The sequence below is a fragment of the Anolis sagrei genome, chromosome 5 (assembly GCF_037176765.1).
Source record: "Anolis sagrei isolate rAnoSag1 chromosome 5, rAnoSag1.mat, whole genome shotgun sequence".
NCBI classification, from domain to species: domain Eukaryota; kingdom Metazoa; phylum Chordata; class Lepidosauria; order Squamata; family Dactyloidae; genus Anolis; species Anolis sagrei.
Genome location: NC_090025.1, coordinates 124,222,087 through 124,235,966, shown reverse-complemented (window position 1 = coordinate 124,235,966; position 13,880 = coordinate 124,222,087). Strand labels below are relative to the sequence as shown.

At 39.5% G+C, this 13,880-nt stretch overlaps 1 protein-coding gene across 3 annotated transcripts in view; it reads left to right on the top strand.

Annotated features, from left to right (window-relative positions):
* Positions 1-10,082, top strand: part of IL17REL (interleukin 17 receptor E like) — a 67,128-nt gene extending 57,046 nt beyond the window's left edge. Inside the window, exons 15-18 of one of the 3 annotated variants that reach the window (XM_060779552.2) lie at positions 156-213; positions 2,325-2,441; positions 4,836-4,890; positions 8,796-10,082. In XM_060779552.2, the coding sequence (XP_060635535.2) occupies positions 156-213; positions 2,325-2,441; positions 4,836-4,890; positions 8,796-8,826 (261 nt within the window). In that variant the 3' untranslated portion in view covers positions 8,827-10,082. The remainder of the gene's footprint in view (positions 1-155; positions 214-2,324; positions 2,442-4,835; positions 4,891-8,795) is intronic. The other 2 variants (XM_067469033.1, XM_067469034.1) reach the window with 2 other exon arrangements.
* The last annotated feature ends 3,798 nt before the right edge of the window (positions 10,083-13,880 follow it).

The following is a 13,880-nucleotide window of genomic DNA, read 5'->3' as shown; positions in this document are numbered from 1 at the left end:
TCATTTCTTAACAAGCTGCATTTGTTTAAAAACCAAGCACAGCTTGTTAGGAAATGATCCATTTAAATCTTTGGATATGAGCTTTAAACAAACCTTTATTAACTGTTCTGTTGTTTCAAAGGCAAATAACATATTCCATTTTTTTCTTCCACAAGGGATGGAGAACAGATGTGGACTATTCTATCCCTTCATACATCTGTGATTTGCCTTGCAGTAAGTCCTGATAATGTATATCTATACCACCCCTCACAACATATGCCAGAATAATTTGGGAAACAGAAGGATTTTGGAGGCCAGTGTAGTAGTATACTTTGATCATCATCTGAAGATTTAAACTTTACATCTATATTTAGGTGTAAGATGGGGGCATCTGTATGTTTGCACCCAGAATATGAGGGTTCATTTCATGGTGAGTCCTTAGTGGTGCAATGGCTTAAACCCTTGTGCCGGCAGGACTGAAGACTGACAGGTCAGAAGCTCAAATCCGGGGAGAGTGCGGATGAGCTCCCTCTGTGAGCTCCAGTTCTCCATGTGGGGACATGAGAGAAGCCTCCTACAAGGATGGTAAAGCATCAAAAACATCTGGGCGTCCCCTGGGCAATGTCCTTGCAGATGGCCAATTCTCTCACACCAGAAGCGATTTGCAGTTTCTCAAGTTGCTCCTGACATAAAAAAATCATGGTCATGGTGTAAACTATATATCCCAATGCCTCCTTGAGCAGTGTGTATGCTTCTGAAATTTCCACAATGGCACTAAGATGAAGCAGTATTTCTGCTGTTATGAACATCTCAATCATAAGGTAGACACCACCTAAGAGGAGGGATTGACTCAAACTAATAGTATCTGTACATAAACAAGCATGGAAAAAATCACGAATATGGAACAGGCCCAAGAATAACCAAAGTCAAGCCATTATTTAGAAATGCCAAGCATTTGTACCACGGTGATTTAAATCCTTGAGCCTCAGGCTTGTTGAGAATAATGCTACTGTTTACATGACATCCTGGTTATCAGCCAGTTGAACAAAAGGCAACAAGAGTAGAAGTTGTGTGTGGGTGTGGAGGAACCTTGGCAGGGTGATTAGGCCTAAGATTCACATAGTGCTTATTTCCATCACCCTACCTCCCATTCTATTAGAGAGCGACATGTCTTTGGGATAGTTGAAAAAAGAGGGAGATCACAAAGGAAAGAACATGGTATTAACTGAAAGGAGTCCAGTCTACACTGACCACCTAGGTTAGTGTATATTAGGAACAACCCTGCGGCAGCTACACACAAAATGAGGCTGATCTGTGACAACACTGGGAAAGCCTTGCCTTGCATTGCTGGAAGTTGGGAGGAAGCCCAGATTCTGACTCAGCTTTCAGGCTTTCCCCCAACATAGGACCAGTGGAAATAGTTGGGCTAGTTCCCAAATGGAGAGGGACACAACTGTTCCCATTGCCATCCCATGTTCCCCAGATTCAGGTGACCCGGGGACATGGGATGGTAGTCCTCTTTCCCCCTGCCCTCTCATGTTGTAGCAGTCTCCAGCCATACCTCTGGACTTATCTGTTTTCTACTACTTGCCCTGATGGCAGCTGGGGCAAGGGGAAGTGCTGGGAAGGGATTTCCTCTTTTCTCCCCTCCTTCTCTGTCTGTCACTCTGACTGACATCAGGGCAAGTGACGGGGAACAGGAAGGTGCTGTGTCATGGCTGGAGACTGCTGCAACATAGGAGGTGAAGGGGGACACTTAGGGTGGCTGCTAGTTTGCATCTTACATGCCAGTGAACAATGGGGACTGCTTCCTATCTCCATAGCAGTTAGACAATCCCTGTGTGGATTCAAGTGTCTGTGAAGATATGACTAGGGACAAGTCAAGGTTTGAGAGTTTCTCTAGTAGATCTCTTCAGGTATTTCTGAAGCCCTTTTCATTGATGGGTTTACATGATGACGATAGTGTTTCAATTTTTTTTGGAGGGGGAAAAGCTAAAAGTTGCTTTTCTTACTCATTCCCATGTCCACAGTGTCATATCACCTTGGAACATTGTGGATAAATAAAATAGTGAGTTGCTGACAAATCCAAGTGTTCCATATGGGTTGACCAGCACTCATATTAATAATGTTGGGACACAGAAATCCTGAGGGTTTATGTGTCCCTTTGCAGCAATTGCAATTGCTACTCTGTATTTCTGTTGTCAGCTTACTGTATTTGGTATTATCAATATACGATGAAAGAGCAGTAACTAATGATCTATTAGAAAGATCCCAGATATCTAGGAACATTGACTTATCCTCAGATGTACGTATTTACTATTAAAGGAAAACCTTTCACCCCACAGCCTCTTCTACTCGTGGCACGGGAATTTATGAAAATTCCTTTAGTATCCTACCTCTAGCAGCATTGCTTGCTATACTTGGGACTATGATGGCTCTTCTTGGACACAAACTTTTTTCAGGTACAAGAAGCATGAAAATTAGATGTGGAATGAATCTGGGAGAAAGAGGGATAAAGAAAAAAACCTGCAATATTAGGACTTTGGGGGCAAGGTAAAGAATAGATGGTGCAGCGAGTTTATAATAATAAGGAAATACAGGTTGATCATCCCTTATCTGAAATACTTCAATATTTCGGATTTTTTTATTTTGGAATACTTGTATATACATAATGAGATATCATGCAGATGGGATACAGGTCTAAATATGGAATCAATTTACATTTCATATACATATACAGCTTACACACACAGCTTGAATTTAATTATATATATGGAATTAAAAATGTTGTGCACAGAACAAAGGTGCTGCTGTGTCAGCCATCAATGTGGATAAATTTGAGTATATTGTTTTCAGAATGTTTGATAAGGGATGCTCAAACAGTAATAAAAGGGGGTGGGGGTGGGGTTCTGGTTTGGCAAATGCCCTAAAGTCAATAGATCAGTGGTTCTCAACCTGTGGGTCCCCAGGTGTTTTGGCCTACAACTCCCAGAAATCTCAGCCAGTTTACCAGCTGTTAGGTTTTCTGGGAGTTGAAGGCCAAAACATCTGGGACCAACAGGTTGAGAACTGCTGTACTGGATCCTTCCTAATCTTAAGCATGGTCCACTCTGGTTATTACTTGGATGGGAAACTGCCATGGAATACAACCTCTATAACTATATTTCAGAAGAAGGAACTGACAAAACCACCTCTTAGTATTTATTGTCTAAGAAAACCCTATGACATTCATGGTATTGTCAAAAGTTGACTTGAAGGCACATACAAGATCCGGTGAATTCTGTAGTCCAGAGTTTCTCAAACTGTGCTCCTCCAGATGTTTTGATATTCCTAACAGCTGGTAAACTGGCTGGGATTTCTGGGAGATGAGGTCCAAAACACCCTGAGAAGCACAGTTTGAGAAACACCGCTGTAGTCTGTAGAATGAGTTGCACTGTTATCAGGAGACATGTTGCAGAGATGTGCCAGCACCTTCACACCCTGCTGTTTATAGTTACACAGTAATGCTCAAAATACAACTGAGTAAACTTTACATCTCTATCATGCAAGTTCCCCTTGAGGCATGACAATGATAGCATGAGGAACTTTGTCATCCACCTGTTAGACCTTCAAAAGTGCTCTTTCTTCTAAATTGCTCTGTAACTGTGTTTGTTTTGTGAAGCCTATTTATAGTATGCTTTACTGTGTTTTAGTGAGATATAAAATCTATGCCAGTAAGAGGAAGTAGAGGGCAAGTATTGCGGTTATTACCATATGATGATATTGCCCTGTTGTAATTTTTCAATTAAACACAGGAAGTGCCAGAGAATGACAATTATCTCCATCTGTATGGGAGATGTATGCTCTGCCAGGCAGTGTTTTATGTCTAAGCTATTTGCAACAGAGAACAAATATGACTAGTCACTGTTGTGTAGATAAAAGCAGCTTTGGTTTTGTTGAGGTTATTAAGAAAACATATATATATATACACATACTCACAAGCAGCTGAAGGAAATCAATCCAGAGATGATTTCATGATGACTGGTCAGAAGTTGTGGATTTAATGATAGATGCCAGGTGAAACTACAAGTCAACTTCAAACATTGTTTTTAATTATACTTCTTTGGTTACACATTTAATTTCTAGCCCAACATGTGCCCAAAGCTACAGTTTCCTCCAGATTCTGGGGAAAGTTCTGAGCAACCCATGAGTTTGGTTAATGTGGTTCATGACCATGTTCAGCAGATTTAGTCTGCATTACTTGGATCAGCTTTGTGCATTGTTTAGCTGTCAAGGAGCGAATTCATTGGCCCTTTGTACAAAGTGGTCAGTGTAGATGTGCCCATAGGAGTGATGAACTAGTAATGCCTCATGTCTTCTTGGAGGTATCATATGTATAATTCATGACAACGATAAAGAGAACTTATGGAGACTGATAGTATTTTTGTCTGCTCCTCACTGAAAAATATTTGGTCCAGAAGAGTGTTTGAAAACATACTATTTCAATAATAAGCTTTACTGAGGCCAAGGGGTTGCCACTTTCTAAACAATTACACAACTATAGTTCTGTGTTCCACTTTAACTGCATTGACTACATCAATGAAAACCTGAAGCTTATAATTTGGTCGGACACTTAAATTACCTGACTGAGATCCCAGGATTCTAAAGGAATGAATCATGGTATTTAAAGTGAAATAATAATGCTATAACTGTGTCATGTAAATGAGCCAAGGTCTAGCATAGTACACGAAGCGTAGCTTTCCATGGTACAAGAATTGCACAATTGATTCACGTATTTAATTTCATTCCATTTTGCTGTATTTAATTAACATTTCTGGGAAATGAGATGTTCAAGTTGTAATATTATTGTCTTGCAGTTTTCCATAGGAAGAGAAATGAAAAGGAAAACAGATCACATAACACAATACAGAGGTGGGCATGTATTCTTTTGAAATAGCCTCTTGTCACTCTGCAGACTATTACTTCTGAAGCTATAGTACTTATTTATGAATCAGTATTTATAAGTCAAATATGAATAACATCATTTTAGAATTTGGGACAAATATTAAAATTTAATAACTTCTCATTTAAATTCACAGAGACAAAGTGTTATAGGTATATGAACATTTTCAAATAAAATAGAAACTGCAAACATCATATATATAATTGGTTTAGAGTGGAATTAAATATGCTTTAATAATTTTATCAGCTGCATACATGAAATAATTTCTAAAATACCGTTTTGTGGCTGCACTCTAATCTCTGACTATAAATACTTATTTCCTATATGAAAGATTGCATCAAATGATACTATTCAGTCTTAGGTGAAAACATCTTGAAGACAAAATTGAAGCAGAAAACTTTTCCTTAATCTTTATCATAGTAACAGGCCACAAATAAGAACTATATGTTTTCATTGGGGATGCTGAAAGAAAAAGAACTGATTTGTTTTCAGAAATAAAGTATCTTAGGTAAGTTTAAAGCTTATGACATTGCTTAAGCTGACATAGCTAGATATTTTGGAGCCAACATTGGATTTTTTCATTTACTATTAGTTAGTTGACTTCATTATATTTAATAATGATGATGGAAATAAAACTTTATACCTCGCCACCATCTCCCAAAAAGGACTCAGGGCAGCTTACAGAAGCACATACAAGTGCCATAAACACAAAAAATACAGGTAAAATCACATCAACATATTAGACAATGACAATATCAGTTCACATAAAAACAGCACTTTACAAAAATAAAAAAAACCCAATCCCAATTAAAATCAATAAAACATATTACTAATTGGCATTAAAATGAGTAGTACAACATCCCAGACACAGCCCAGATTCGACCATTAAAGTGCCAGTGTCAATATTATATCATTTGGTCCTTAGATTATGAGATGCCATAACCATTTCCAAAAGCCTGCCTAAAGAGCCATGTTTTCAGCTCCTTGTGAAAAACATTATTATGTGTGTATGTGTGTGTGTGTTGGGGGGGGGGGCTAATATCCCTGGGGGAGCCACCACCAAGAAGGTCCTCTCTTTCGTCCCCACCAGCTGCACTTGGGACTGAAGTTGGGCTGAGAGTAGGGCCTCCCCGGTAGATCTTAGAGCCACGTCAGTACATAGGGGGAGATGTGGCCACAAAGATAGGCTGGACCTAATCCATATAGAGTTTTGTAGGTAATAACCTGCACTTTGAATTGGGTCCGAAAACTTGTCAGCAGCCAGTGGAGTTGCTTCCATAGGGGCGCATGTGCTTCCTATATTTAGCCTGAGTTAGTAATCCGGCTTTGCAGTAATTACAGTTTCTGAGCTGTTTTCAAAGGCAGCCTCACATAGAGAGCATTGCAGTAGTCCATTCTAGATGTGACTAAGGCATGGACCACTGTGGCCAAGTCAGGTTTTCTGAGGTACGGTCACAGCTGGTGCACAAGTTTTAACTGTGCAAAGTCCTTTCCAGTCAACGCCAACACCTGAGCTTCAAGTGTCAGTGTTGAATCCAGGAGGACCTCCAGATTGCGGGCCTATGTCCTTAGGGGGAGTGTAACCCCATTGAGCACAGGTTGCCACCCTATACTCCGATTGGCCTTACAACCATCCAGGAGGACCTCTATCTTGTCTGGATTAAACCTCAGCTTGTTGACTCTCATCCAGTCAATCACATTTGTTAATTGAATCACTTGTTAACCTCAGTAAATCATTCCAATATTTTACATAAATGCTCCAGTTTGAAAAGGGTCTTTTTATAGAGGCATAGGGAGATTTGCATCATGATTCTTTATGATAATTATGAAGCATCATGTAAAAAGGACTAGATTACCAAAGACAGATATGACAGCAAATTCTGAGAGCATCCAAAACTTTGCATATTATGACAGCATGATGGTGGTGGTGGTAATGATGATGATAATGATGACAGTAGTTTCCCAGACAAAATGTGCTAGCAATCCTTATTCAGCACTAACATGCTTTTCCCCTTTTTATTTGAATACATAAAATAGGGCAAAAACTATACTGATACTTAGATAGCCTTTATATGAAAGAGTCATTTTAAAGTAAAAGAAACCTAGCAAATGTTCCCTCCATTTCAAGGTAGCTAAACTGAACTGCTTAGAAAAATATTTTTCCTGATGCTTGGGCAAGCCAAATGATGTTTTCTTGTTTGCAAATAAAGTAAAAAAGATCCAGTATCAAAAACATGTATTTGTTATCTAATTATTAAGCTCTGCTACTATACCTTGGTGGCACAGTGCATTAAACTGCTGAGCTGCGAAATTTGTCGACTGAAAGGTTGCAGGTTCGAATCCGGGGAGTGGCGTGAGCTTCTGCCGTCAGCCCCAGTTTCTGTCAACCTAGCAGTTCGAAAAATGCAAATATGAGTAGATCAATGGGTAACGGCACTCCATGCAGTAATGCCGGCCACATGACCTTGGAGGTGTCTACGGAAAATGCTGGCTTTTCAGCTTAGAAATGGAGATGAGAACCAACCCCCAGAGTTGGACACGACTGGACTTAATGTCAGGGGAAAACCTTTACATTTACTTACTATACCCCAGTGGAAACCCTTGCTGACCGATTTTAGGGCAGTTATTAACAGATTTCTTTCTATCTATCTACTTTTTCTTGGTTTAAACTATTCTCCATTGTTTGTTGAACTGTTCCATTTCTACCGAGAGGAAGACATACATGTTTGGAGTACTTCCCTATGGGAATTTCCCACTGGTCCTATTAACACAAAACAGAATTCCTCCTTTCAAACCTTGTTAAGAAATGTTCTCAAAAAGGGGGTTTCCTTTATTTTTGTGGCAATATGTCAAAATGGATTTTCTTCACAAAATTTTAATGACAAATGAGTACTCTAATTGATGTGTTCTATCTGTAAACAGAAAGTTATGAAATTGTCTAAATCCCTGCTACTTCAAGTGGTGGTCTGGGGACCAGTGCCAATCCACCAACCATCTGGTTCAGATGGAGAACTTCTAGGAAAGAAAGAAACAATTATAGCCAAATGGGATGAAATATGTTATGTGTTCCTGGCACACTGGGAAGAAATTGCTAGATAGCTTTAGAACAGTGGTCCTCAGGCATTTTAAGCAGAGGGCCAGTTCATGGACCCTCAGACAATTGTGGGGCCAGACTACAGTTTGAAAAAAAACCCAAATGAATTCATATGTATACTGAACATATCTGATTTGTAGAACAAAAACCATGAAAAAACAATACAATATTTAAAAGGAAGAACAATTTTAACCATCATAAACGTACTGGTATTTTAATGGGAAGCATGAGCCTGCTTTTGGCTGATGAGATAGTTATTTAGGCTTGTTGTTATTGTGTGCCTTCAAGTCATTTCAGACTTAGGATAACCCTAAGTCTAATGTTTAGAGTGGGGGCCATGTAAATAACCTTGGAGGGCCACATCCGGCCCATGGGCCTTAGTTTGAGGGCCCCTGCTTTAGAAGAACCCATCTACACACAGTGAAGGTCTACATACCGTGAGGCATCAGATCCTGTCTGATTTTGGAAGCTGAGCAGGGTCAGCACTGTTTTGCACTTGGATAGAAGGCAGTCAATGAATAATAGGTGCTTTAGGTTATATTTCAGAGGAGAAGGAACTGACAAGTCATCCCTGCATATTGCTTGCCTAAGAAAACCCTATGAAATTTAGACAACTTGAAGGCACATATGTATGCATACCTGCTACTAGTGACAAAATAAGTTCCTATAGGCACAACAGCGTGGGCAAATGAAAATAATTAGCAGTCCCAGTTCTTGGTATAGCCAAAGATGTCCACTTGCCTTTTCAAAGTATAATACTGTCTCTTTTTTTCTCCTCAGATTGAAGAGCACCCAATCTTCATATTTATGAAGGACAGCAAATAGTTTAGAATTTCCAACTTTTCACCAAACATCTCAGGAGACTGGAATTCTTCTCTGTTGCAAACTGTTACTTATGTGAATAGTCTTCACATGCCAGTGGTCCTTACTGACTGCCACAAGGTCAAGTTTCTACAGAGTAAACTCCCTCATCATGTCAGACTTCTTCAAACCATTGCCTTCCAAATGTGTTCGGAGTACAAAGTCTATAATCCCCATTAAAAACACTGCTCTGGTCAAATTGTTTTTCTTGAGAGCAAAGGTGCTCTTTAGATGTTGCCATATGTATTGTAAGAGTTGGTTCTTCATGGTTTCATCCCATGGTGTGCTACTACAAGCAATTGAAAGCCTACAGTGTATAGGAATCTTTCTATGGAATGAACAGTTCTCCCCTTCTCTCCTAATGCATGGCCAATGTAAAGAGAAATCTACAATTGTTCCTCACCACATCGTTGTGGACTTTTTAGCTGTGCCATGGGAAGAGCCTTTCAGGAGGCAGTTCCTTGATGTTACTATGTATATAAGAAATGCCACGGTGTATATAGAGTCTTGCTTTTGAAGAACATTTCATTGATAACATGTCTTTTTGTAAATAAGCAATCCTAGACTGTTCCAGGAGTTGCTGAATGAGAGACATTTTGTATCATTCTTTTCTTTAATCATTCAGTTGTTTAGTGTTTTTCTATTAGTTTATTATTTTGCTTTTTGAGGACAGAAACCTAAACCTCAGATGCATTTCATTTTTTTAATAGTTGGGGTCATTTAACCAAAAACAGTATGTATTGTTGATAGAGTACTGGCCAGGAATTCAGTTCTATTGAATTTATGTGGCTCACTTTTCATTAAATGTATTCATTCTTAGTTCTTATCCACAAATCAGTGAGAATCTGTTACAAATTAGTAGCCTTGGCTTGAATCTAAGCTACTCTTTTGAGGTCTTTGGTACCAATACCTTCAAACCTTCAGAGGTATTACACTATGCTGCAAACCTATATGCTATCTTGTCCTCTTGTATTCCATTTTGAATCCAAATTGGAATTCTGCTACTTGTGATGGAGGAGGAGAAGCAAGAAGATCGGTGTGGAAAGAAGGGGAATGAAGTCCAATATCGGTCATGACTGAGAACATTTAAAAACTGTTGGCACACTATCTCTGGTCAAAACAGCATCACAAGCCATGTGTGGATAAAGAGCTCTTTGTTTTCCCCTCCTACCTTGTACTTAAATTAAATTATATCCTAGAATCAAATTAGTCTGTGATCTTATATACATTCATGCAGGAATATTCAACACAATAAAGCTTACTTTTGAGTATGTATACCGAGGGTGGAGAAAGCCCTTGTGGTCCTACCAGCTCTCTCATTCTATGATTTGTTGTTGTGTCTCTTCAAGACATTTATGACTTATGATGACACAAAGAGAAAGCTGTCATGAGGTTTCTTCGCAAGCTTTATTTGGTGTGTGTGTCTGTGTATGTGTGTGTGTGTGTGTGTGTGTGGTGGGTTTTGTTATTGTTCTTCTCTGAGGCTGACAGGGCATCACTTGCCTAAGGTCACCTACGGGTTTGTATGGCTAATCAGAGATTCAAAACCTGATTTCCTTGAGTCCTAGTCCAACATTTAAATCACTATATTACATTGTGGGTGGTTCTCCACTGTCATTTAATGCATGCAGACTGATGTAAGGTAACCCAGGGTAAGCGGTTGCACACCAGGTTAAAAACAAAAACAGGGGAAGCTCTGAATGGTTGTCTGTCCTGCCCCCTGCACCCCATATTCCTCAGCATTTACATGAGCTCTGGCCCTTCTGGCAGAGGAAAACTTAAGGAGCTATCATTTGTTGATTTGATGTGTGAGTCCATTTAAAGGTTCACACCAGAGACAGCTGCAACAATATGCAAAACAGTTCACAATGGGATTAATGGTCAGTTCAGTTTATGTAAAGGAAGAAGCACAATGGGTAGTTATGTTGACTGAATAGTTCAATGAAAGGCATAAACTGTTAATCCGTGTGCTTATTCTCAGGATCAGACAGCTCTGGATCTTATCAACAAACAGGAAAAACTTTACATGATGGTATTAACTTCAGAAGTTACACTTTCATACTACAAATGGCCGCAAGCCAGGCCCGTAACCGGTGGTGGTGGTGGTGGTGGTGGTGGTGGTGGGGTTTGAGGGGCTCCCCCCCCCGAAATTCTCAGGGTGGTTCGCGAGAAGGCCTTACTGGTACATTATTTAAACTGTTATGTTTATTCATATCATGATCTGATCACAATGCTCAATATATCCCATATGCATGGGAGTCTTGGGATAATGATACAAAAGGTTTGCTGGGATAGATCCTGAGCCTCCCCGAACCAAACTCAGTCCCCCCAAATTAAACTCAGCCCCCCCCCAAATAAAAATTCTGGCTACGGGCCTGCCACAAGCCATTTGGTTACATCCATGTCATGACTACATTCAAGCTTGACTCTAATGTTTCTAAGGTCATGCTTGTGACAGCAAAATACTTGTGAGCTGTGACAAAGTACTAGCCATACAACCAATTTGTTCTTAGAGTACTCTTTGGGCAACAAATGATGCTTACACATTTCCTTTTGAAACAGGCCCTTCCTAAAAAAAATAAAATAAATAACAGCTAAAAGGTAGCCAAAAATGCCTACCAGTGATTTGGTCATTATTAATTCTGACAATGAAGTCTAACAATGGCTAAAAAATATTTAAAATGTACCTCCAACCTTGAGAATATGCCCATCCCAACATGAAGTGAAATTCGTCCTGTTATTGATTATAGTCTTTCCGAAAGCTTAAGTTTTAATAGAAACTTGAAGCAGCTTATAAAAAAAATTCGGATGCACAACAGCCATTATTTATACTTATAAATGACAATCATACCATGAACTCTACAAAAATACCAAATGTTTGCCATTTATTTCTTTTAGCATGTTCCAAATTCCTGTCAGGCATTCTCTATTTCTGATGTGTAACAAGGAGTGAAGTAAATAGACATGAAAATGGCAGGGTCTGAAACCATGTGGGAATACTTAATTTACTCAGGGAGTTGTTTACATAGGGGCCCAGAAAAGATGAAAGCAACTAAAGGATATGAGAGTCCTGGCAAGAAAGGAAGCTCTTCCATCTGCATGAAATTTTGTCTCTGTTGTTTCAGAGGACACATTTTGGAGAAATGTGTAAATCCACAGCATATTGATGCTGTTGAAACATATGTTGCCTTTAGGGGGTTTCTTAAGAAAACGGAATGTTAAAATCTGAGTGCACAAAGTTAACACGTCCCAATGGTGGTTATCCCAAGCAGTTCAAAATGCTGCAGTGCTGGGGCTGGTTACAAGTTGAAAGAGATTTACTTGCCACCAGTTCATTTCCAGGCAGATTTCAAAGTATTCGGTATGACCTCTGAAGCCCTATATATTTTGGACTCAGACTATCCAAAATAATATATCCCTATTGCCCTATAACAGCCAGACTTCAAAGATCTCTGGCACATGCCTCGTTCTCAGTCCCACCATCATCTTGGGTGCTGTTGGTGAGAAAATAGGACAGAGTTTTTTCAGTGGCTGCTCCAAGACTGTGGAACTCCCTCCCATGGAAAATTTGCCTAGTTCCCTCCTTGCTCTCTTCAACCAACATGATTTTAATCATATGCCAGAGTAGTATTCAAAATTTAACTATGTGTGCTGTCATGTGCTGGGCCTGTGAAAAGGTCTGTAGATAGGATGTGTTCTGTATGCCCAACAGGACGCCAGGGGTGCCTCAGATTAGAGGCCCTTTGGATTTCCCTAAACAAAGTCTTTAGAAACTTGGAAAGCTTAACAAAGTTCTTTATTATTGCTTAGGTCTTCAATAAATCAAACAAATACTTCAAGGCTTTGAATCAACTGGTGGCTTTCTTAAGCTTGTCCACAAGGGACAGGCAACTATCTTCATGAACTGTTTTTTCTCTATCAGGGAAATCCTTGACCTCTACCAGGTCAATCTGTCTTAGGTTTTGCTGGTGTGGACCCCTACTCCCGGTCCAAATTGTGTTATGGCTGCCGGAAGTGGTCCTTACCAAACAGAGTCCTTTTGTAGATTTCCAAGAGGAAAGAAGGTCTTCAATTCCGAACAAAGGCTGGCTGTAAAGCTGTGGGACTGGATCCCCCCAGCAAAGCTATGCTTCTCTGTAGAGCTGTGGGACTGGATCACCCCAGCGAAAGCTGTAAAAGACAAAGCTTTCTACAGGTGGAACTGATTCACGTCCTGTACGAAAGGCTTCTCTGAACTGAACTAGAGGTCCCCTTTTCCTTTCCAAAATCCAGAAAAAGGGGCAGAACTAAAGAACCTAATGATGATCGATGGGTCATTGGCCCTATAATTGCAAACCAAGTGAAGCCACCTTATTGCAAAATGCATGGAACCTTGGAATACATGCAAGCACTCAAAGGAAGAAAAAGAAGTTGGAGCTCCTCGTACAGACGTACCAGAACATTATGTATTAATAAAATTTATGTTTAATAACTGTAAACTTTTGTAATAGTACTTATTATACTAAAATATCTACATTTTGTAAGCTGCCTGGGTCCCTTGGCAGGCAAAAGACTGGATACAAATTAAATGAATACTTGAGCGAATGAATAAATATACTTGTCTCTTACAGTATGATACTATGGAATGCTTCTGGTAGATTGAAAATGCTGGGGATTGATTTGATGAGCCATAATAGGCTAGAAAAAAGGGGAACAAACTGAAATGTATTGCAGTAAATTAAAATTAAAGCCAAGCATTCATAAATACAGTTTTCATATCCAAAGTAAAGGAGTAGGCAAAGTTGCTAATAGAAAGTAAACATGGCAAAGATAAGATTTCTTAAATGTGAACGATTTCCAACATCAATGTTTGAAAGAGGGAAGAATAGTGGGGGGAAGAATTCTCATTTGTGTTTTTTTTTAATGTCATAAGTTACTTGAGAAACTGCAAGTCGCTTCTGATGTGACAGAATTGGCAGTCTGCGAGGATGTTGCTTAGGGGATGCCCAGATGATTGATGTTTTA